Source organism: Astyanax mexicanus, chromosome 1 (assembly GCF_023375975.1).
Source record: "Astyanax mexicanus isolate ESR-SI-001 chromosome 1, AstMex3_surface, whole genome shotgun sequence".
Classification (NCBI taxonomy): Eukaryota; Metazoa; Chordata; class Actinopteri; order Characiformes; family Acestrorhamphidae; genus Astyanax; species Astyanax mexicanus.
The window spans coordinates 127,013,000-127,039,580 of NC_064408.1; the positions used below are offsets into that span (position 1 = coordinate 127,013,000).

A 26,581-nucleotide genomic window follows, 5' to 3' on the forward strand; every position below is an offset into this window, starting at 1 on the left:
AAACTGCCAAAATTAAAAATAAATAAATAAAAACTTCTGTAAATCACTCAATAAAAGTAACATGGTGATTAAAATGGCAAAGAATAATTATAGTTAATATTAAAATAAATACATATGCATAAAAATAAATATCTTAATAACTTGTTGTTTATGGGTTTCTTTATTAACATTGTTTAATTTTTATTTTGATTCATTTGTTTATATATTTACATTACTATTCAATTTTATATTTATTTATTTCTGCAATTCTTTATTTCCCGACTTATTTATTTCACGATTTATTTATTTATGCATTTATGTTTTAAGCTATACTGACTTAGACTGACTAAGAAATAAAGAAAAAGAAACGTCCCCTGCAGCCTCTCCAGAGAGGGGGTGCTTTTCCTGGCCGGGGTGCTGTATTCGGCACATTTTCTAAATAAAAGTTTATTTTAAAACAATTTCTGATTTTTCTGCAGTATAATTTTTGGGGGGACAAATCCACCAATTTCTGATATTGGTTGGGACATATCCCACTCCCTCCTGGTTCCTACGCCAATGGAGCTGGGAATGACTATACATCGATGTTAACGTTCAATCAAACTTCAAACTTCAAACTTCAATTAGACAGTTAGCTAAAATGCAAGACCAGCCTACTATTTGTATGAATGAATAGGGAGCAACCACAGTACTCAAAATACTGGAAACCAAAAGTTAGATTACAGTTCCAGACACATATTTTACATCACTGATAAAATCTAATAAAAACCTCATAAACAGTTTGTTGCATCTGAATCCGTATTGCACAAAAAAAACACGATTTTTCAGCTTTTTCTGGCTGCTGCGCTTACGCAGATCTCCACATCGAGGAAAGTCTTCTCCTTTAGCATGTTGACCCTCCTTTACCTTTGGCACAACCAGCAAGCTGATTGGCCCTTTTTGTTGAAAGGCGGGGCTTTAATTTGTACCTAAACAGATGCCTTGATTAGAGTTACGGGAACTATGAGAACTAACCATTCATACTGCAGTTGTGTAAGTCAGTGGCTGGTTTTCTCCATTAATAACGTCTTTAATACCATATTATGGTGTATATGCAGGAGCTCCTGAAGCTCTGAAGTCTGCGTTAAAGAGAGCAGGGTAAGGAGGTGGAGCCTGAGCTGATCTTCTGCAGAGAAACGAGTGCAGTGAATTTAAAGAGAGAGAGAGAGAGAGAAGCTGGCCGTCATGAATTTTTCATGGAAGTCGTTTTTCCTGAATGTCAGCTGTGGTCTCCTCAGTCCAGACTCCACTGCACCTCTAAAAGCAATAAGAATAAAGCTTTTTTTCAGACCTATAATCAGTAATACATATTGGCTAAATCAGCCAATTAAACAATCGAAGAGGAAAAAGAATTCAGCACCCCCGCCAGAAAAAGCACCCCCTCTCGGGAGCGCATAGCACCCACGTCTTCTCGGGTTTAACTTTTTTTAGAAAGTGGAAATACCCAAGATGCTGTTCTAAGCTACGCTGACTCCTTAGAAATAATGAAAAAGAAACATGTCCCCTGCAGCCTTTCCTGCGAGGGGGTGCTTTTCCTGGCAGGGGTGCTGCTGGATTCAGCACCATAGTAGTGTCAAAATCTGCAACCCCACCATGAAAAGCACCCTCTCTCAGCAGCGCGAACACACCGTCCTCTTGATAAAAGCTCTTTAACTTTACTTAGAAATACGTTCTGAGAGGGGGTGCTTTTCCTGGCAGGAGTGCTGAATTTGGCACGACACCGTAACTTTGCGTAGTTGGTGTGTAGAAGTGCAAAACATCTAGAAAAGTGATTTGACACGGCAAATGAATCCGACCTCAATGATATAGTGACTCAATGACTCGCCAAACTGATAACATACGGAGAGTACACCTTCTGGCGTTTGTGTGGTGCAGTGGATAACACCACCTGCTAGTGAGCTACCACATAGTGAAGGGGTCTGCGATTCAATTCCCAGTCTGGGTGACTAGGCTGCGATAAGAGTCCTTGGGCAAGATAATGATGATAAGATGTAGTAAAGTTGATTAATTACCTTAGTCGCTAAACTGCAGTGTGAAACCGAAACTAAACGTATTGAATACAGAACAAAATACAATGTAACACATACACATTAAGTTTAGTCAGGACACTGGTCTGCACTTATCTTGCTCAGAAGTGTTCAGAGCTGTTCCTGGATCAGTTCCAGCCAGACGTTGTTTTACCGTTAGCCACATCAGCGGTTTTAATGTGTGAGTGCAGCTTTTAAAGCTCTCAGCAGTTCAGATCAGCTGAGGAGTGCAGCATTAGCACAGCTCACTCACATTAGCTTTAATAGCGCATCAGCATCTTCACTCACCACTGTGTGATGCAGCGTTTAAACACTTTTACTGTATCAGCATTTCACACTTCACCATTAGCTTCCTGAAGAGCTTTCTGCAGGGGGTTTAAAAATATCAGATATCCTTTATTACACTGTTTCCTAATTTATTTCAGAATATATCAGGATATACAGCTCTGTAAAAACTGATTTATGTTTGAGTAAAATGAACATTGTTGTTTTATTCTATAAACTACAGACAACATTTCTCCCAAATTACAAAAAAAATATTCTCATTTAGAGCATTTATTTACAGAAAATGAGAAATGACTGAAATAACCAAAAAGATGCAGAGCTTTCAGACCTCAAATAATGCAAAGAAAACAAGTTCATATTCATAAAGTTTTAAGAGATCAGAAATCAATATTTGGTGGAATAACGCTGGTGGTTTTTAATCACAGTTTTCATGCATCTTGGCATCATGTTCTCCTCCACCAGTCTTACACACTGCTTTTGGATAACTTTATGCTGCTTTACTCCTGGTGGAGTGCCAGTCCAGGCGTAAACTCCTCTGTTTCAGCTAAATGGCTAGTCAAACCCAGCTAGGTAACCAATCGAAATCTCAGTTTCAGCTAGGTGAGTCAAACTCCGCTAGGAAAAAACAAACAAAATCTTCATTTTAGATTGGGGGTGGGTCAAACTCAGCCAGTGAACCAATCAAAATCATATTTTTAGCTAAAGGGGCCGTCAAACTTAACTTGGGAATCCAATCAAAATCTCCATTTTAGATTGGGGGATGGTCAAACCCAGCCAGGAAACCAATTAAAATATCAGTTTTGGATAGGTGGATCAAACTCTGCTAGGAAAAAAAATGAAAAATCTCTATTTTAGATTTGGGAAACCAATCATAATCTCTATTTTAGATTGGGGGATGGTCAATCTCAGCCAAGGAACCAATCAAAATCTCAGTTTTATCTGGGGGTGTGTCAAACTCCACTTGGGAAAACCAATCAAAATCACAGTTTCGGCTAGGTGAGTCAAACTCTGCTAGGAGTATGGACAATCTTGGCCAAGAAACCAATCATAATCTCTATTTAAGATTAAGTTATGGTCAAACTCAGCCAGGGAACCAATCAAAATTTCCATTTTAGATTGGGGGTGGGTTAAACCCAGCCAGGGAACCGATTAGAACGTCTGTTCTGTGTTTCAGATCTACAGTTATGCGGACATGGTCGGCACGGTAACGGACGAGCGCTTCGTAGACCGTCTGGACTGGAACGGCAGTAAGAAGACAGTGGACCTGCAGGACGGATCCATCTACATCCTGAACGTCACCTTCAACGACACCGGAACCTACCGGTGCTACTTCGACCGCATGCTGAACTTCGAGCACTACGAGTACCGAACCAACACCACCAAGTTCATCACCATCAACGTCGTGGCCAAGGGTGAGTGAAGCGGTTAAGAGTTGGGTTAGGGTTAGGTTTAGGGTTGATTCAAAGTTGAGATTGGGTTTAAGGTTGGAGTTGGATGTAAGGTAATGGTTCTATACATCATCATTTACATTCAACTCACAGTTAAGTTAAGCATTTAATAGACATTCAGTTAAATGTTAGCTGTATTTGGTAGCCATCCAAATAAAGTTTTACCAACATTTTAAAGGGAATTATCCGCTGCAGGTATAACCAACCTCTCCAACTAGTGCTGAGCGATTTTCACGATTAATTTGATTAATTCGAATTACATGCCATTTTTCCAAATTGAGTAATCATGATATTTAATCTTAAATATCCGAAACGCTACTCATTTCTGAAGTGTTTATCCGTCTTACCCTAGTTACCTGTGCCTCAGTCAGAGTTCCAGCTCTGTTCCAGCACTTTCCACACAAACACCTGGTGGAGTAAAGCATATATTTATCAAGAAATAAATTCTACCCTTATAAAAACTGCAGCATCATCGCTCTCCGGTGAGGATCCGTGATTAATTGTGGAAAACAATAATAAAAATCTCTCCTGCAAAGTTTCTTCTGTGACTCGTTTAGTGTGTTATTTTCCAATTTTCAGTCACAAACCCGCGTTCTGAAGTATATAATCCAGTGTCCATCAATTTCTGAATCAGTTTTTGAGTTTGTCCGCGCCGTGTGGACAATCGGTCTAGCTAAAATTGGAGAGAAAAATGATACAAAAAAAGAAACTGAAAAGATGTATAAAAAAACAAACATACATAGCGTAGACATGGGTCTAGATTCTAGAATTCCAGAGGTAGAAAGTAATGAATTACATTTACTCACGTTACTGTAATTGAGTAGATTTTGTGAGTAATTTGTCATTTTTAAAGTAGTTTTTACTTTTACTCAAGTTCATTTTGACACAAGTAATTTACTTCACTACTTTGGAAAAGTCCCCGTTACTGAGTAAAAATTAAATTCTGGGGAAAAAACAATTGTCTGAATTAAAAAATATAAATTATTGGCGCGGATGCGCCGGTGCACGGATTGCTTTCAAAACCTCCACATCAAACCTAAATAAAGCAGTTAAAGAATAGCAATGGAGAGTTAAAAAAATAATAATGAACTGTAAAACTATAACTTTTTAACAGTAAAGAAAAAAATGGATCATAGAAATCTATGTTTTATGGTTTGGTCTGAACAAATACTGCCTGAAAGATCCAAATTATTATGTGGAACAATAGTTCATTAAAAAATTAAATTATTTATTATTTGTTGTACTTTTTTACATTAAATCATTGAAAGTAACTATGTAACTTTTAGTCAAAGTACATTTTAAATTGAGTACTTTTTTTACTTTTACTCGAGTAGATTTTTAGCTGGGTAAATTGACCTTTTCTTGAGTAGAATTTTAGCAAAGTAAAGGTACTTTTTTCACCTCTGTAGAATTCTGACCCATATTTAGTTCAGCATTTAAGCTAAGCTAATTTAATCAATATATGTTTAATTCAAATATTATATTTTAAACCATATAAACATGATGCTGTAGTGCAGTCAGTTATAAATGAGACATAACAAACTTATCACCTTTAAAATTTAGATAAAACAACATAGATACAATATAAATCCCAATAACTGTGTAAAAATAGTGTTATATATTATCGTTATGTACATAGAGGCGTATAGAGATGAACAGATGATGAGTACTGTGGCGTTCTCTGCCTTGAACAGAAAGTCCTGACTGTCTGTCAAAAGCAAGGACACAGGAAGTGTCTTCTTCTTTGTGTTGAAATAAACGAGTGTCCAAGGCAACGGATCCAGAGCTCTCGTTTCTATTGGACGAGCTGAGTCACGCACACCTGCCTGTCAATCAACAGGTGATACAAGCCTGAAAAGATACCGTTTCATCGAGGATCATCTTATATTACTGGAATTCTGTTCAATTCAATTTATTTACTGTATTTTTATGTTTATTACAATGTGATGCTCTATTGTTCTAAAGTTTTATCATTTTTATATTCTTTATTTTTATTATTCCACCTGACTTTTCATACCGCAACACCTTACTGACCACCCAGGAAACTTCAAGTTTATGAGTTAACTTATAAATAAGGTTTTTGACATTTTTTTTCTTTCTTTTTTAAAATGTTTTCTGTATTGTAGATTAATACTAAACGTATTCAAACTATGAAAAAAACATATGGAATTAAACAAACCAGAATATGTTTTATTTTTTACATATTTTAGTTTTGCTGCATCTCTGCTGGATTTTCTCAGTCAGTTTTATGAGGTAGAGTCTCAGTTAACAGCTGTGCTGAACTCATCAAGAGTTAATTACTTGAATTTCTTGTCTCTTAATAAAGTGTTTGAGAGCATCAGTTAAAGTAAAGTAGTGAAGAGGTAGAGTTACAGGTATACAGTGAATAGTGAATATTAGAGTAATGTTCGAATCCAGGTTATGAGAAGCAAGATCAGTCAATCCAAAAAGAATCATTTAAAAGTCCAGTTGAAAAGACCATCAAACACATTATAACTGATTGATTAATTGATAATGATGAAACTGAGCAAAAAGACGCATGAATTCAGCATGAATTTGATCGTTCACATTCATGTCGCACGTCCATGGATCAGATATGTAACTAATTTAGGAGCACATAACTTAAAAAAATCTAATTTGGCACGTTCACACAGCCATGAAAAATGATGAAACTGAGCAAAAAGACGCATGAATTCAGCATGAATTTGATCGTTCACATTCATGTCGCACGTCCATGGATCAGATATGTAACTAATTTAGGAGCACATAACTTAAAAAAATCTAATTTGGCACGTTCACACAGCCATGAAAAATTCAGATCCATAAACCACATTGTCCAAAAAAATCAGATTTGAGTCACTTCAGCCTAGTAATGTGAACGCAGCTTTAGTGTTTTTTTCCTAATATAGACACTCTCCAGGTGGCGCTGTGGAGTCCTGCAGAAATGACTCTGAAACACACGGCAGATCTACAGCCACTGTTCAGCAGTAACACAGAGAGTTTATATAGAGAACACTGACACCGTGTGGCTGCTGTGTGATATTGCAATAAATCAGTTTGATTTACTGGTTGTAAAAATATGAATGTTTTGACTGATTGATTTTTAAGGTTATATATGAATATAAACCCCCATAAAATCCCTAAAATAACAGTTTCTATCATTAATAAATGTTTAAAAGTTTAAGTAATATTTTTTTGTTACATGTTTAAATTGTGATATTTTTTTTGTTTTGTTTTGTTTTGATGTTATATTTGTTATAATAGATTTTGATATCATTTAGGTAGAGGCATTTTTTAAGCCCATGTTAGGTTTTTGCCTCTACCTGCACTATTTTGTTTATTGCTATTTGCAGTTTGTGTTTATTGTTTTTATTGGTGCAAAAAAAAAATAAATAAATAAATAAAATCTCTTTAATCTCTGTGTGTTTGGTTTCCGTAGCGACGCGAGGGATGGCGTCGATCCTGTCGGAGGTGATGATGTACGTGTCTATCATCGGGCTGCAGCTGTGGTTACTGGTGGAGATGGTTTACTGTTACAGGAAGATCTCAGCCGCCGGAGAGGAAGCCCTGAGAGAGAGCGCGTCAGTATCTATACACACTATACACACAATATATACACTATATATACACTATATATACACTATACACACTATACACTATACACAACCGCTGGAGAGGAAGCCCTGAGAGAGAGCGCGTCAGTATCTATACACACTATACACTATACACTATATACACTATATACACTATACACTATATACACTATACACTATACACTATATATACACTATACACTATACACAGCCGCCGGAGAGGAAGCCCTGAGAGAGAGCGCGTCAGTATCTATACACACTATACACACAATATATACACTATATATACACTATATATACACTATACACACTATACACTATACACAGCCGCCGGAGAGGAAGCCTTGAGAGAGAGCGCGTCAGTATCTATACACACACTATACACTATATATACACTATACACTATACACACTATATACACTATACACTATATATACACTATACACTATACTCACTATATATACACTATACACAGCTGCCGGAGAGGAAGCCCTGAGAGAGAGCACGTCAGTAACTATACACATACTATACACTATATATACTATACACACTATACACTATACACATATACACTATACACACACTATTCACTATATATACGACACACTATACACTATACACATATACACTATACACACACTATACACTATACACAAATACACTATACACAACCGCCAGAGAGGGAGCCCTGAGAGAGAGTATGTCAGTAACTATACACACTATATATACTATACACACTATACACATATACACTATACACTATACACACATACACTATACACAACTGCCAGAGAGGAAGCCCTGAAAGAGAGCGCGTCAGTAACTATACACACTATATACTATACACACTATACACTATACACACATACACTATATATACTCTATACACCATATACAGTGTACACATACACTATATATACTCTATACACCATATACATGATATCCACTATATACTCTATACACTCTGTATACACAGTATGTCCTCTATGTACTCTATACACTATATATACACACAATATCCACTTTATACTATATACATTATGCACATGATAGCCACTATATACTCTAAACAGTATATACACTATATACTCTATACACTCTATATATACTCTGCATAAACTGTATACACAATATATATTTTATACACTATATATACACTGCATACACTATATATACACACTATATATACTATATATACTCTATACCCTATAAATACACTATACCCACACTGGTCTACACTCTGTGTTTCTGCTTTCTATTATCTTTCTGACTTTGAAACCTGTGTATTTAATCTCTTTTGTCTTCTGGCGTCTCCTGATCTTCTTCTCCTCTTTTCTCTCCTCTTTTTTCTCCTGCTGCTGTTCTGTCTGTGGTTTTCTCAGGGCTGAGTATTTAGCTATAACCTCAGAGAGTAAAGATAACTGTGCAGGAGTCGCAGTGGCTGAATAACAGGTGGGTCTGATTCTCCTGACCTCAGAAAGTGAAATTAAAATATAAAATTATTACAGATGAGATCTGATTAAAACTGCTTCCTCCACTGTGCTATAAAATACTCTTAGAGGATAATGTTGGGTAGTGCACCTCTTGGTGAAAGAACATTGACTACTAGATATGCACTGGTCTCAAGACTCATCGCAATGCTCATTGCTATCTTACACCAGCAGTCTATATTCACACCTTCAACCTGCCTACTATTTCTGAACCTCCTCTGTCTGCAGTAGCTAAGAAAAAAAATCCTTAGAAATACGAGTCGATCAGAGAGACGTTAGGGTGTCTACGGCAACAAGTGAGTTCCTGGCCCCGCCCACCTCGGCTCGGTGCCGCCCACAGGCAGAGCTAAAGCTAAGGAGGAGCTAACAGCTCTGTTTATTCTGTTTACATCTCTGTTTACAGAGCTAGTTAGTGTTAGCTATAACTATAGGTTTAAATCGTATCTCCGGTTGATTCTTAGTTTTACAGAGAACACCGGTCAAATCAGGCGCCGTTCACAGGGGATTTTATGGTATAGAGCAGATTCTGAGGTGCACCAAGTCTGAGACAAGAGTTTAGTAGCGCTAGTTTAGCTGAAAGCAACATTATCAATGCCGCGGTAATAGTGGTTTGACATTAAATGAAGTTTAAGGGTTATAACTAAGGCTAAAGTATCTCTGAAAACATTTTGTACTTTGAGTTTTAGAGCTGTAAAATTGTGTAAAACTGAGGGAGGAAGGAAGGTAGGCGTTTTCTGCTGTAGTGCTGTTAGCCAATCAGAAGCAATATATATATTTGCATGTATGAATATTCATGAGCACAAGCCCAAATCCTGTCTTTCTTCAGAGACCAGTAATCCAGTGAACTAAAGCAGGGCTGAATAGAAACACCTGAAAAAAACTTTTTTTCACAAAAAATGGCTCACATTGGATTTATTCATAATAGAGACACAACTAACGATGGAATGAGTCGTTTAATTAGCAGCCATGGGCGGGGTCGTATGGAAATGAGTTGTGTTCAAGTAAATTTCAGGAGTATTGCTATCTAACCTCCATATTCTTCTGTTTTAAACGCTATTATTATACTTTTTTATCGTTTCTTATCTTCCATTTTCAGAGGTGGAAAAAGTACAGAAAAATTGTTATTAAGTAAAAATACCTTTACTTTGGTAAAAATCCTACTCAAGTTAAAGTAAAAGTACCCATCTAAAAATAGGTTTCTATGATCCATTTTTTTTCTTTACTGTTAAAAAGTTATGATCATATCATTGCTCTGCTTTAACTGCTATTTACATGTTTCTTTTTAACATCCAAGCAGATTGTTTAATGTTTCCAGTAAAAACTTAAGGAATTATCATGAAAAACATGAAAACATACAAAAAAAAACCTGTTGGCGGGCACATGCGCAGTGCCGAAAAGAACCACATATCGATGGGTAGCATAACTCGACAGAACACCGGTTCCCCCGAGCACAGCTGATCCACACAGCGTCTCTCCCGCTAACCGTAATAATAAACACTGCATGGAAAAGTTCAGCTGCGCTGCCATGGAGAACAAAACTCCATTTTTTTTCCCAGAATTTAATTTTTACTCAGTAACGGGGAGTTTTCCAATGTAGTGAAGTAAATTACTTGTGTCAAAATGAACTTGAGTAAAAGTAAAATTACCTATTTTAAAAACTACTTAAAAATTACAAATTACTCATAAAATCTACTCAATTACAGTAACATGAGTACATGTAATTAGTTACTTTCCACTTCTGCTGTTTTCTTAGGAAACCTGAATTTTCTTGACTAATTTCGTTTGCTTTGTTTTTTCAGGGCCAAAACCCCCCTCAAGCTCCGCCCCTAAAGCTCCAGCGTCGTGTCCTCACAGTGACCTTCACCTCCTCGGCTCCATCGGCGAGAGACTGGCCGTTTTTTGTAGAAACATCACGACGACGTTTCATCGTTCACCAAAGGTTCTGTTAAAGTTTGCGCTGAAGGTTCGAAGGACTTCTACTACTACTCGTTTTTTAACGAAGTAAATGGATTAAAGCTATGAACGAAGGTTTAAATATAGCATGATTTAATGTATAACTGTAGAATTGTATTGAACATGACTTGTATATATGTATTCTTCTAAATCTGACTTCTTTTTTTTGTTTGTTTTATTCACGTTTTTTTTTTTCACAAAAAGACAAAGAAAATCTGCTTTATATGCAAAAATACGAGAAAATTGACTGACTATAAACCGTATAGTGAGCCAGTAGTGAACAGATCAGATATATGATCAGAAATATGAACAGTATTGATACAGGCATCATTCCAGCTAACGGAGAACTGTTTTTAACGTCTTAAGAACGTTTATCAACGTTTTAGAAAAAAAGGTTCCAGGTTAAAGGTTAGCATGTAGCACTACAGAAAAAGAATTGTCAGGAACGTTCGGAAAACGTGATGTGACATAATAATAATAATAACGATTTGTGTCCAACGTTATCAGAATGTTTCTCACATAATTCTCACATTTCCAGCTAGAATTATATTAACATTATGGAAACTTGAAAAAATTGACATAGCAGCTACATTACCAGAATGTTTAAAATCACTACATAGAAACACTCTACATATGAATGTCTAGAAACGTTGAATAAACGCTACTAAACTTCAGCTGTGCTTCAAACGGACATTTAACAGTGTCACGTTACGCAAGAACGATATTTAAAAAAAAACGTAACGTGACGTAATAGTAATTATCTGCATCACAACGTTGTTGGAATGTTTCTCACGTAACGCTCACAGCTAGCTAACATTATGGAAATGTTAAAAGTAATGTAGCAGCTACGTTACCAAAACGTTTAAAATCGCTACATAAAAACACGCTACATAAGAACATCTTCGAAAAGTTAACATTGTAACGTTCATTAAACGTTTCTAAACTTCAGCTGTGCTTCAAACGGACATTCAAACCTTTATTACAGTGTCACGTTACGTAAAACGATATTATAAAAAACGTAACGTGACGTAAAAATGGTCTGCACCTCAACGTTATCGGAATGTTTCTCACGTAACATTCACAGCTAGATGTATATTAACATTATGGAAACGTTAAAAGTGACGTTGCACGCTACGTTACCAGAACGTTTAAAATCGCTACATTTAAAAAAAAACACTGCGGAAGAACATCTAAAAACATTAACATTGTAACGTTCAGTAAACGTTTCTAAACTTCAGCTGTGCTTCAAACGGATGTTTAAACCTTTATTACAGTGTCACGTTACACAAAAACAATATTATAAAAAACGTAACGTAACATAGTAATGGTTTGCATCACAATGTTGTCGGAATGTTTCTCACATAACGTTCACAGCTAGATGTATATTAACATTATGGAAACGTTAAAAGTGATGTAGCAGCTACGTTACAAGAATGTTTAGAATCGCTACATTTTAAAAAACATCTAGAAGCGTTAACATTGTAATGTGTAACGCTACTTAAAACGTCTACTAAACGAACGTTGTTAGCTGGGATAATGCTGTACACTAGGGGTCGGCAATAGGCATGAAATAGGCATAATGAACGATAATTCAACAAAAATCTCTGGAGAGCTTTGGTTTACACACCTCCCCTTTCTCTTAGCTTCCTCCCATTCTCGAGCTCCCTATCTCCTTATAAGGGCATTTTTTCCCGGCCGTGTCCCAATTCTAGTAGTAGTGTATCCTTTTTTCTTGAGTTTTCCTGCTTTGAGATCAACTGTTCTGCAATTGGGTTCAACAACCCTCTGGGCTATAGAGCTACTAGTCGGTTGCACTACATCCCATTACACTTCATTTTACAACAACATATTTTTTATTAGGAAAACTTAATTGCCGACCCCTGGTATACACTGTACATATGAATGAATTCATTCCTTTATATCCTCATAAAATGATATAAAATGATATAAAACTATTAAAAAAAGAGTTTAAAATCGTATATATTACAGTGAGCAGGACAACACAGTGTTGCAATCTGTCTAAACCTGCAGGAAAAAGAAGAATGAACGTGGGAATTTTGGTAATTTGGCCGTAGCAGCTGAGGATCGTGGCCGATCGTGTAAATATGTGACTAAATACGTGACTAGCGGTTAGCTAGCACTGTTATAAACCTCTGAGATTGTGTATAAATTCGGTTTTACCTCAGAAAATCACCTTCTAAATAAATGTCCCAAATTCTATATATCGTGTCCTATATGTGCTAAACATCTGAATTCCAAGCCAAATAAAGGTCTAAGAATACGTATTTAGCATTGACGCACAATGTGACATAATTAGGAAAAAAAAATGAACAACCATAAATGTTGCACAGGGGCAACAACCCCTGTGATTGGTCGAAAATGACTTGCGAAAGTACATGAACTCGTAAATTTGTAAAGCAGCGTTCAGCTTTGTTTCGCTGGAAGTATACGCAAGCCTTCAGCTTCAGATATTAATGCTGATAATGCTAGCCACAGCTATGCTAGTACTAAAGCTAACATGCTAATCTACTGAACTTTAAGCTTTAAACAAATACAAAGCTCCTCAAATGTAGCCGAACACTGACAAAGCCTCTTATCTCCAACATGAAATAGAGACTGCTGGTCTATATGAGGTATTTTGATGAAGCGGCTAATGCTAATGCTATAACGTCATTAGCAAATGCTAACGCAACAGCTGGCTAGTTCTATAGATTTGTGGGTACATTTTGCATGCTTTTAACTCCTACATGAACCTAAATAATTTGATTTTTCATGTGTAAAAATTTCTGTATAATATAATATAAGCAATAATATAAGCATATATAAAAATAAAAATAAAATTAGGGATGATATAAAATAATTATTAGTAAATTTATGTCTGAAACTAAAACTAAACAAAGTTTAAAACAAACACTATACTAAAGGCTGAATATAAAAAAAACTAAATTTCAATAATATTCACACTTTTTCTTTATTGCTTAAATTTAAATAATCTAAATTTATTTTTGTTCTGCTTTTCAAAATAAAAGCAATTACAAAACTTCAATAATATTTCATTAATAGTATTTATTGAATAGTAAACATCAGGTTGCAGTTTGATTGCATCTGGTCTAAATTTTTCATTTAACTTATTTTGCCAAATTATGTAATTTTTTTTACAAAAATAATTTTAAGTTGACTGTTAAGTCATATTTCCATAATGTTTCTATTTTTAATATTACATAAACAGGAATATTTTATAATTTTACACACCACACATAAGTTCTGTCTAACAAAACAAGATGTTTTAGGCATTAGCATGAAGCTATTCGATTAAAGATAATGAGTTTACTGATAAATCAAATCTTTTTATACTTTTATACCCAAAATGTATCCACAGTTCTAGATTTGGCCGGCTGATGCAGTGGCACTGGACATTAATATATCAGAGTTTGGGGCATTAATTTTGATTAGCACTGTTTAATAAACAAACACAACATATAAACAAAAATCTCCATAAAGACCATAAATGCTAATGCTAGCCGTTAGCAAACTGCAGCTAAAAAGTGCTTCAGCTGACTTGGGACCAGATTATTGCCCTTAAGTGCGCCTTTAAAGGGACGTTTCAACCTTTATAATGCCTAGATTCGTCGTTAGCATTTAGCATTGACATTTAAATAAATGGGAATTTGAAATTAGCAGTGCTAGCTTTTAGTTAGAGCTAGCTGTGCATTGTTTACATTGAGAAGTCGTGATTATGCTAAGCTAATAGCGTCTACAGGACCAGTAGAAGCGTGATAGCAATGTTTTTAGGGGTTTATAGCACAAAATGATTTTACAAAGAAAGTTTTACTATAAAACAACACAAACAAGAATATTTTAAAATGTTACGCACCACACACGAGTTCGGTGTGATGAAATAAGATGTCTTAAGCGTTAGCATGAAGCTATTAGCCAAGAGCATGAAGCTACAGCCTGCCGCCAATCCCAGATTGCATAAATTTATATAGAAATATATAAGATTAAGATGATTCTGTTGTAAAAATATGTTTTACGATTAATTGATTGCTCCAAATTGCCTTTGTTTTCTAATTTTATGGGTTTTATAAGTATATTTTAAGTATATTTACGCTAGCTGAGACGAGTTAGCGATCCGCTAGCTTCTCAGATGTAGTTAAACCAACAAAAAAGTTGATTTTTGGTTTGTTGGTCATGGCCTTGCTGTCGCGTTACAGCCGTAACGACTGTATAACAGTTCATACTGTAGCCATTTACACCCCTGTCCTCCCTATCAGGACACTTTTAGTGAAGGAATGATGATTTTAACTCAAAACCGATGTTTTAACTCGAAACTGACTGTCAAACTGTGTTGCCTGTAACATGAAAATATGTATGCAAGCCTTTAACTGCTCTAAAACGAAGCATTTCGAAAGAAAAATGGGACAAAATGGATGTAAAAGTGATATAAGATATAAAAAATGGATAAAATGATAAAAAGAACCGTCTTCTCCTCTTAAAAGAGTGCTTTAGTGTTTTTAACCTGTTCTCTATATCTGAAGTATCTGTAGTGTACAGCCGATTAGCATCAAAGAAAATATATATATTTCTACATGTTTCCCTGAAGTTGGAAAATCTAACCAGAAAAATTTAAGATTCACCTAAAAGCTGTTTTTAATGGAAGTCCAAATATACACAGCAAAAACATCTATTGGCTAAAATCTATGTAAAATTGAGATGTATATGCTTATTTTAAGCAAAAAAATCTGCTAATGGAGTAAGCAATTTTTAGTACAATTTATTTAAATGAGATCACTTCTAAAAGTCTTAAAATTAGTGACTTAATCACACATTTTATTAATCTTAAATTTAGACACAATAATCTCAATAGCTTGACCTGTGATTTTTATGCTTGTTTTGAGTCTAATTATAAAAGTAAGGCTCATTAAGTTCGTTATTTCTAAAATAAGCAAGAAAAAATATTAAAATTAATATTTATTGCCTTGAAATTGGATAATTAAACTTGCTAAAATTTATTAGTTTTTTTTGCAGTGTAAGGACTGATCTAAAAATAAATGCATCTTCTTCCTTCTTACTACTACTTATAAACATGAATTTTCTAGATTGGTAAGCAATAAAACCACATTAAAAGCACAAAAACACATTTACTGTGACATTATAAGATATATATAGCCACAATTTTGGCTAACCTGTGCACAGTCCTGAATAAAAAAGCTTAGCTTGGTCAGCTAAAATCCATTTTTTGTGCATTTTTCTAAAGCTGTATATATAAGTACATAAGCTCTCAGTGATAAATCCTTTGGCTAAAAAAATGCTGTTTCTAATAAATTCCCCTACTGATGGAATGGGCACTAACTTGTTAGATTTTCGGGTTAGGTATTGAAGCTAAGGAAATACCCTATACAACAAGCAGTTTTACTTTTCAAAAATAATTTGTGGCTTAAGAGTAAACACAAATCAAAGTCCAAGTCTGGGAGTTCCTTGCTAAAATTAATTTTTGCAACTTTTTTCGGGATGTCTGATTTTTTCCACTGGTGCAATGGCAAAAAATAAATAAATTAAATGAGCATATATGTAATATATACGTAGAACAAGACAGAACACTAAGGCTAAACTAAGCTAACTTATGCTAAGCTAAGCTACGTTTATCTTTGAAGATAAGTGGTTAGTGTATGTAAATCTATGTAAATCTATATCTACAAACAAAAACCCCTATTCTACCAACTTTGTTGAGGTAAAAGGGTTTTTCTTCTACAATAATTCTACAGTAAAAAATAATTTTAGCCAAATTTAAACAGAAATTAGGTTCCAAAAATGGAAAACAAAATTAAAAACATGACTAAAACTCTAGCTTAAAGTTTTTTTTAAGTTCAGGAAAACCAGAACTTGTTAAAATTAAGGTGTTTAAGGTATTTAACTGTACGCTACAGATACAGTAAATAAAGAATAGGTTTAAAATTACTTTTAAAGTCCTCTTTTAACCCTCCTGGTAGCCGATTCCAGGCAGTGACCACAGGGAGCAGCGTAACACTGCCAAAGTCTTACTGCCTTTTTTTAGGGCTTTCTAACTGAGCTCACCGTCCAAATCTCAGACTTTTACACTCTGATTTTACTACACGTCCAGCTTTTAATATTTTGCGTGGATTTTTACTGCATGACTGACATGAAGCGTTTGTAAAAAGCGAATCTCGTAATGGTGAAAACTAGCCTCTTCTTAACGCCGGGATATAAAAACCTCACTGTTACCGTCCGCATTAACGACTGCATATCACCTGTGTGTGCTAACCCGGGCAATGCTAACAATGCTAACGGAAGCTAACGATGAATGGAAGCTAACCAGGGCCGTATAGCTTAGCATGCGACGTTATTACCTGACCCCTACTGAAAGTTACGGTTCATTTGCGATTAGCGAGCTTAGCGATCGTTAGCATTGCTAGAGGGTTTCTATTAACATGTTAGCTGATTTAGTGCTAATACTACTAAAAAAAACAAAATAAAATAAAACGATAACATAGTGTTAGGTTCACACTCACACACACACACACACACTCACACACACACCAGTGACAAAAAGTGATTGTTGGTTGCACACCTGTAACACACACACTGTACAGACGCACACAAACACACACGTCTACGGCCTCGGCGGAATCTGAAGTATGCGCTGCACATGTTTAAGTGGAAATGTTGCTTGCCAAACAAATTCTGAAGATATTATAAAATAAATGAATAAATATATAAATAATAATGAATGATTCTGTGTGTATTTTTGTGTGGTTTTGCATTGTCTTGTTAAAGAAATGCGATGCGATTTAACTTGTGCTTCAGTTTACTGTGGCCACTTTATTGGAAACACCCCACAATACCTACCTATCTTTTCAGTGGCCACTTTATTAGAAACACCCTATCTACTATCTTAAGTGGCCACTTTATTGGAAACACCCCACCATACCAACCTACTATCTTGTCAGTGGCCACTTTATTGGAAACGCTCCACCATACCAACCTACTATCTTGTCAGTGGCCACTTTATTAGAAACACCTCACCATACCAACCTACTATCTTGTCAGTGGCCACTTTATTGGAAACGCTCCACCATACCAACCTACTATCTTGTCAGTGGCCACTTTATTAGAAACACCTCACCATACAACCTACTATCTTATCAGTGGCCACTTTATTGGAAACGCTCAACCATACCAACCTACTATCTCGTCAGTGGCCACTTTATTGGAAACGCTCCACCATACCAACCTACTATTTTGTCAGTGGCCACTTTAGTAGAAACACCCTCTCTACTATCTTGTCAGTGGCCACTTTATTAGAAACACCTCACCAGACCTACCTATCATCAGTGGCCACTTTATTAGAAACACCCTACATACTATCTTTTCAGCAGCCACATTATTAGAAACACCCTGCCTACTATCTTGTCAGCGGCCACTTTATTGGAAACACCCCACAATACCTACCTACTATCTTGTCACTGGCCACTTTATTGGAAACACCCTATACTTTTACCTTGTTTTTCCACTTACTGTGGACACTTTATTGGAAACACCCTACCTACCTGCTATCTTGTCAGTGGCCAATTTATTGGAAACACCCTACCTTTACACAAACTTACCAATTATTCTCAGTTACTCAATTATCAGAAACGCCTAACTTTACCTTGCGTTTCCCCTCATCGGCCTTTTTATTAAAAACACCTACAGAGGCTTGCAAAAGTTTTCATACCCCTTAAACTTTTTTCACATTTGGTCACCTTACAACCGCAAAATGTGTTTTATTGAGATTTTAAGTGATAGACAACAAAGTAGCCCAGACAGGTCAGAGATAAAGTTGAGGAGAAGAAGTTTAAATCAGGATGAGGTTATAAAAACATATCATCCCAAGAAGCACCTTCAATAATCCATAATCCAAAACAAACCTACCAAATCAAACTCACCATCCACACAGAGGCCCATGGTCACTCTGGAGGAGCTGCAGAGATCCACAACTCAGGTAGATAGTCTTTCTCCGAGAACCTGTCCTGTATTTACAGGGAAAGATGAATCTACTAAGTATTGAAATAGGGGTCTGAATACTTTTGCACTTCACAGTGTGTCACTATGTGCTACTTTGTGTTGGTTTATCAAATCTTAATAAAATACATTTATATTTAAGGTTGTAAGGTGACAAATAGTGGTATAAATACTTTTGCAAGACACTGTAACACTTACCTTGTGCTTTCTCTCACTGGCCACTTTATTGGAAACACCTACCTTTACCTTGTGATTTTATTCACAATTAAACGACAAAAAACACCTGAGACTAGATTTTTTCTTTCCCGAGTTTCATTTTCTTTACGTCATTTTTACAATCAGTACAATCTTTACAGTACAATCGCCCTCCCAGACCCCCCCGGACCCCCAGAGCCCCAATAAATACAGCAGCCGAGCAGACACGGAGAGTGAGACGGCAGGGAGTGAGACGGCAGGGAGTGAGACGGCAGGGAGTGGAACAGGTGGAGTACAAAAGAAAAGTTGGGTGCAATGACTGTATATTAGCATGGAAACTGTGGTTTTTAATTTCCTTCTACAAAAAGGAAGCCAAATATGTTTGCACCAACGTGCAACCAGAACTTCTGGTGATCATTAAAATAACTTTTACACTACTATTATATCACTTTATTGCTTAAAGGTCTTCGTACGTATCTCGTTTGGTAATTCGGCCAAATACTGTAAGTGACAAGATCACCAATCACTCATTTTTCATAAAAGTATAATTTCCTCTAAAATTAGGACTTTTTTTATCGGTGGTAGCAGCTCAAACTGAGCAATCTGAGCTGTACAGGACTAGGATAGTATTTGCATTTGTTTGTTATTGAAAGACTGGCTGTATCTATATCTTTTTTAGATATTTGAATAGCACAGCTGGTGTAAATGTACAATTAGAATAGCACTGCTGGGGCTCATTTATGGCTAAAATTGCAGGTAGCTAGGTCGCTCGCTAGCTAGTTAAATGTGTGACTAGAGTAGCAATGCTGAGATAAATTTAATGTAAGAATAACGTTATTTGGATTCTATTTTTTTCAGACCAGAACATATATGTTACGAATGTTGCAAATGTTACTAGCTACATTAGCATTAGCTGTCTGGCTAACAGATCATTAGATCAGATTATTGGCCAGAAAAAAAACTTTGTCCAGAATGATACGACTGTTAAAAACATTACGTATGATCATAGCAGCCCACACTCTATATATTTGAGTAGACAGAACAGCTGAGGTAAATGAATGATTAGAATAGCACTACTGGGGCTCATTTTTGGCTAAAATTGCAGGTAGCTTAGTAGCTAGGTATCTAGTTAAATGTGTGACTAGAGTAGCACTACTGAAATAAATTTATCAATAGAATACTCTATTTGTTTCAGACCAGAACATATATGTTACGAATGTTGCGAATGTTACTAGCTACATGACGAGTCTAGCATTAGCATTAGCTAGCATTAGCTGACTGGCTAACAGATTATTAGATCAGATTATTGGCCGGAAAAAAACTTCGTACAGAATGGTATGAATGTTAAAAACACCACGTATGATCAATAATTGTATTGTGATTAACTAGAGGTTGACTTTTAGTCACTAAAAGTTTTTTATTTTATTAATTTATCCTAATTTTAACCCGCCTTCCTGCCCGCTTATGAAAATATAAAAATGTAAAGTTTATAAGTTAAGAACCAACTTCTTAGGGAAAATAAGAATGTGCCGATATTAGCACAGGAATTTTTTTTTTTTAAATCTTTAGGAAAATGGGCGTGGGTTTTATTTATTGTAATTAAAATCTATGGAAGTGGGCGGAGCTACATACTGCAGACTGCCATACTGCAACCATCCAGAAGAGGCGCTACACTGGTGGTTTCACTTTTAAGAGTGATAATTAAGGTTGATCACTATGTCTATGCTTTTATATACAGTCATCGGGGTGGAGCTTGGGTGATAGGGGCGGAGTTATACATAGATGTGGGCGTGGCCGAGGGTGGAGCCAGGGGTGGACGCGAGGGCTGGGTGGAGAGGGAGCACAGCAGTAACAGACCTCAGAACTACAAAATAAACCATCAAAAAAAAGATAAAAACATACGAAAAAAAAAAACCAAAAAAAAAAAAACGGAGGAGGGTAAAAATTCCCTTTATCGGTTCTTCCGGGCCTTTAAATCAGTTTGGTCCGGTTCAGTCAGTCCGGCCCGGAGGAGATAAACACTTCAATACTTCAAATAAAAATAAAAAGTGTCTACTTTTAGCTGGTCTGATTTACCCCAACCCTGAACAGTTCAAGTCTGATTCCAATAACCTATAATACAATACTCAATAATCAATAATCATAACGACCAGTAATGACCAAACACATGATCACCAGCCTTAGACTCAATAAATAACACTCAGAGAGAGGGATCCAGAGAGTGAGGGATAGAGAGATAAAAGATAAAAGAGAGAGAGAGAGTGTAAGTAACAGTGTATATAAACTCCAGACTCTATAGAGGATTTGTCGGGACGCATTTTTATAATTTTATCCCATTTCTAACCCAAATTCCCATCTAATTTCCAATCTAATTTGGTATTAAAAGCCAATTAACCCAACCTCTAATCAATGGCAATGCTCCCCAACACTTATTTGATCCATCAGGACAAACGCATGCCTCCTCCGATACATGTGAAATCAGACCCCGCCCTTTTTCCTTTTTAAATATTCCCACCAGTCAACGCAGCATCACTATAGGCAGCATCACAACGCTCTCCTTTTCACAGATCAATAAAACCAATAAGATCAATAAGATCGATAAATACTGCACTGGTGAAAAAACAAAACAAAACAAACAAACAAAAAAAAAATACACCCCTTATCCCAACATTCCCAGTCCAGATTCAGTCAATCTCACGAAACACAGGGAAAAAAAAAAGAAATAAAAAAAAAAAAAAGGGATGAAAGGGGAAGAAGAAGAGTGGTGGAAACGAGGACCCGCCTCTACTGATCAAACCTGATCAATACTGTATATAGATTAAAAAGAGAGAGAGAAAAGAAAAGAGATGGGTGGATGATGAAGGAAGTAAAAGAGAAGAAAAGAAAGAATGAGAAGGACGGAGGAGAGTATAGGAAAGGTACTAGTAGGGATGCAATAAAAAAAAAAAAAAAAAATCAAGAACAACGACCAATTGACCAACGAATTTGATTTGCAGTGGTTCCTCTTAAACCCAATCCAGACGGAGATTATTTTCTCAGGGGAACGTCTTCTACTCCGTGATAAAACTCCTGCATCCGGCTGCAACTGAAAAAAAAAAACAGTTCAGTAGCTCCTCCATTTCCACTCGCTGTGTGTTTTTTACATGGATCTCCGTAAAACGCCCAAGTGCCCAAAGTGTAACAACGGTGCGCGGCAGAGGACAAATATATATTTTATTAAAGGCGAGGAGACGAAACTCGGGACGGGAATAAAATCACAGAGGATAAAAAAAAAAAAAAAAACATAAAAGAGAAAATTACCCCAGAACCCCCTGAGAAACTAATCCCATCCGGATTGAGTTTAAGATTAGGATTTCTGAAACAGTGGCAGCAGAATGGAAATGGAAAACGGCAGGTTTAAGTTCATTTTTCAGTATGCTCTACTCACATAAATGAAACTAAATTTGTCTGTTTTTTTTTTCCAGCTGAAACAGAGCTGAGCTGTACAGGGCTAGAATAGTAACGTTAGCTTAGCTAACTTAACCTCAACATTTGCTAGATTACTAAAAGTCTGACTGCATTTTAGTGTGTGAATGTCAAATTTCACTCTAATGTGACTTGAGAGGCACTGCTGAGGTACATTTAAGACTAAAATTTTGACTGCACTGCTTAAGTAAGTTCACAATCGAAATTACTTGCATTACTTGGATACATTTATGACTAAAATTGGAATGTTGGCATATCTACCGCTGACTAAATGTGTGATTAGAGTAGCACTGCTGAGGTAAATTAATAAACATTTTTGTCAGCAGGGATAAAGTTTAAAATAAGAGGTTTTGTAATTGATATTCGTCTGAAAAGCTTAAAATAAAGTGCTTTTTAGGATATTTTTATTTATATTAAGTTTCGTTTGGTTTACGCCAAATATGTTAATGGTCAATGCATCCCAATAGTAAAGGCATATAAAAGGAAAACGAAAGAAAAAACAGGGAAAGGGTATAAAGAGAGAGAGAGTGATGGATGGATGGATGAAGGGATACAAAGACTGAGAGATGGAGTTAAAAAATGTAAATTCTTGTTCCTCTCGGGGACACTGTAAATACCTCAGTGTTTTACCCCTATAAATAGAGCTGTGAACAAACAAACAAACAAACGAACAAACAAACAAACGAATGAATAAACGAATGAACAAACAGATCTCCACGGTCTGAAGAGTCATTTCTGAAGATTCATTTCTGAAGATTCATTTCTAAGGAGTCGTTTCTGAAGATTCGTTTCTGAAGAGTCATTTCTGAAGATTCATTTCTAAGGAGTCGTTTCTGAAGAGTCATTTCTGAAGCAGGAGGGAATGTGTCGAGAGTTCGTTCACTCCGATCGACTCGACTCTTTTTTATTTATTAATTTATTTCATTAAATAAGGTCCAAAAAAAGCTGGACGTCCAGAGAGAAACGGCTCAAAGTGCAGCTTGGATGGATGGAGGTCCATGATTAGGATGTAGGAGTTCACCATTCACTACAGCGGGGGTCCCCGAATAACCCCCCCACCAAACCCGTCCACCGGCTCATTAAAGTGATAGTTCAGCGTAAATTCAGCTTGATGTCCATCTGATGAATCTGTGGCGTACGCTCAATTACTGTTTATGTTGTTTTTTCTACTTTTATCTCGTTATCACAGCGCTAACGCTCGGAGGAAAGCGCAGCGACTCGGTTCCGATACATCAGCTCACAGACGCAGCCTTGTGCTGATCCACATCACCCTAGGAGTGATGAGGGGAAAGAGAGAGCGCCATCTACTGTACTGTACCCACCCAGAGAGAAATGGCAAGGACAACTGTGCTCTCTCAGGGCTCCGGCAGCTGATTGAAAGCTGCATGACCGGGATTCTAACCAGCGATTTCCTGATCATAATTGCAGCGTGTACTGAAAGCTGTGTTTTAGACAGGGATGGACGATAAGGTCAAAATAAGTAAATTTAGCTGTGTTCTGATTGGCTGTGACTCATTGCAACAGTACTCAGAGCTTAAACACTAAATTATAATCATATAATGGGCGGAGTTTTTCAATTGCAGAAAGGGGCGGGGTTTAACTGTGGCAGGCTAAATATGTAGGCTATATATATATATTTTTGTGTTATAAGAAAAGCAACTAAAACAATTCAAACATTACAACTGTTTTCTGTCATAAGAGGCCCTTTAAGACTAAGAGACATATGTAAACAAGCTCTGCTCTGATTGGCTATGATGTGCGTCAGGAAAACTTAAAAAAGTGAATGGGCGGGGCTAAACCCTGTATATAGAAACTGCCGTTTTATTTATTTCACATCACAAAACGTCTATTTAAACACCTAATAGGTTTCTATTGTAGTTGAATTTAAAAAAGCATGTGGTATAATTTTCCTAATTTATATTATTTTATTAATAATAATAATAATGAACAAAACAATTTTTGTATTTAATATTTGAAACAGCATAACTAATTTTTTTTTTAATTCAAAATATATACAATTTTCTTGTATATTAAGCCAAAAACAACACATTTTAACTTTTGATGTGTAAACCGAGAACTGCAATATCATGGAAGGGGCGGGGCTAAACTGTGGTAGGCTAAATGGGCGGAGCTATGCAGATTCTGGCGTTTCTGGCAGACTGTAATCTCCTTTATTTCAGTAAAAGAAAAGAGAAACTGATTTCTTATACAGCATTTCATTAAGACATTAAGATGTATGTAAACAAGCTCTGCTCTGATTGGCTGTTTTTTGTGACATCACAAAAACACAATGGCTTGCACTGTAAGCGAGTTTAAATGGCGCATATACCACATTTTCTCTTCTTTCTTTATGACTATTTTGATTATTAGGCATAAAAAAACATCTCTTTTTAATATTTTCTACTAATTTTTATATTAATTTGTACATTTGTTACATGTTTGTTTATAAAACAAAATAAAATAAATTTCTAAACGACTCGTGGCGTGTATTATTCTCTATACTCTTAAACAGAATAGAACTTTTGAAGGGCCCATACCCTAATATTTATCTTTTATCTTATTTCATTTTTCCTTAAGCTCTACACTAACTTATCGTTTTTTTTTACGTAAAAAAAATCTTACGATTAAACAATGTCAAAAGTGAATGGGCGGAGCTTAATACTTTTTTTAGTTTGAGTAACTCAAACCTCGAACAATGCACTATTTACTTTATAGTAAACATAGTAGCTAGTTAATGTAAGTTAAGGTAGTTAACAAAAGGATTATGTTTCTAAATCACATAAATAACGTTAATTGTGTGGGCGGGGCTTTTTTAAACACAGTTCAGCCAATCACGTGAGTTTATGCAAATTCAATCATGTTTTTGCCGCTGCTTAGTGCACTAAATAGTGTTTCCCTAAGTAGTGCACTGCTAATGAGGGAGTACGCGTCCAAATTTTTAAACAAAATTCAACAATTCAAAAATAGTCGTTTTTTGCTGCCTGTTTATGAACAATATTCTACAATTTTATTGTATATTCCGCCAAAAAATGGCCACAATTCTTTCTTTTTTCATGTTTTTTAACTTTCCGCTATGTCTTAAAATTAAAAGCAGACAGTTCTTGTGCCGTTAGGACTGATGTATGCAAATGAGCTCCGTTGTAATTGGCCGTGCCTCATGGAATTAACGACTAATGATATTTAAAGCCGTGAAGATCAATGAAGGTCTTCAGAAGCAGCAGATGGAGATCAGATTGGAACACAGCCGGACTGTTCCTTTAAAACATGGGGGCGGTGGGGCCGGACAGTCGGGGGCGGGGGGTTACCGTGGGAACCGCTGCGTTACGGAGTTATTGCTCTGGTTCTGGATGCAGGAGGTTCTGCGTGGTTCCCTCACAGTTCACTCACAGTAGAAAGGCATGTTGCAGCTGAGGATCATGGGTAATTTTACCCAACAGTTATTATTACATCATGATGGAGGTTCTGCTGGTAGAACCGTCCAGTCCTGTAGAACCCTCCGACTGAGTGTGTGTGTGTGTGTGTGAGAGAGACAGGTGGGCGGAGCCGGCAGACAGGTCACTGGTCCTGCAGTGTGTCTGTGGTGGGCGTGGCTGTGGGTGATGACGGGTCGTCAGAGTCCTGCAGCATCTCAGGACTGATGATCCCTCTGTGCAGCTTCTCCAGAGACTGCTTCATCTGATCACACAGATAATTACAATTAATCAATTAATTTAATAATAAAAACTACAATAACTATAACAAAACAAAGAAGTGCTGTTTCTGCTGGTTGCTAATATACTGCTAAGCGGTGGCCAGGTGGTTTCTATGGTGTTCCTGCTGGTTGCTAATATACTGCTAAGCGGTGGCCAGGTGGTTTCTATGGTGTTCCTGCTGGTTGCTAATATACTGGTAAGCGGTGGCTAGGTGGTTTCTATGGTGTTCCTGCTGGTTGCTAATATACTGCTTAGTGGTGGCTAGGTAGTTGCATTGATATTTCAAAGTGATTCCTATCATACTGCAAAGTTTTGGCCAGTTGGTTGCTATGGTGTTCCTGCTGGTTGCTAATATACTGGTAAGCGGTGGCCATGTGGTTACTATGGTGTTCC

General features: G+C 36.4%; 2 protein-coding genes across 5 annotated transcripts in view; one reads left to right on the forward strand and one right to left on the reverse strand.

Annotated features, from left to right (window-relative positions):
- The window catches only part of scn1ba (sodium channel, voltage-gated, type I, beta a), a 37,463-nt gene extending 26,498 nt beyond the window's left edge, over positions 1–10,965 (forward strand). Inside the window, exons 3-6 of one of the 2 annotated variants that reach the window (XM_049469613.1) lie at positions 3,505–3,742; positions 7,218–7,359; positions 8,754–8,823; positions 10,661–10,965. In XM_049469613.1, coding sequence (XP_049325570.1) covers positions 3,505–3,742; positions 7,218–7,359; positions 8,754–8,820 — 447 coding nt within the window. In that variant the 3' untranslated portion in view covers positions 8,821–8,823; positions 10,661–10,965. The remainder of the gene's footprint in view (positions 1–3,504; positions 3,743–7,217; positions 7,360–8,753; positions 8,824–10,660) is intronic. The other variant, XM_049469623.1, reaches the window with a different exon arrangement.
- Positions 10,966–25,251: 14,286 nt separating this feature from the next.
- gramd1a (GRAM domain containing 1A) overlaps positions 25,252–26,581 on the reverse strand; it is a 63,024-nt gene continuing 61,694 nt past the window's right edge. For all 3 annotated transcript variants that reach the window (XM_049468891.1, XM_049468893.1, XM_049468895.1), the window contains one exon: positions 25,252–26,171. In XM_049468891.1, coding sequence (XP_049324848.1) covers positions 26,052–26,171 — 120 coding nt within the window. In that variant the 3' untranslated portion in view covers positions 25,252–26,051. The remainder of the gene's footprint in view (positions 26,172–26,581) is intronic.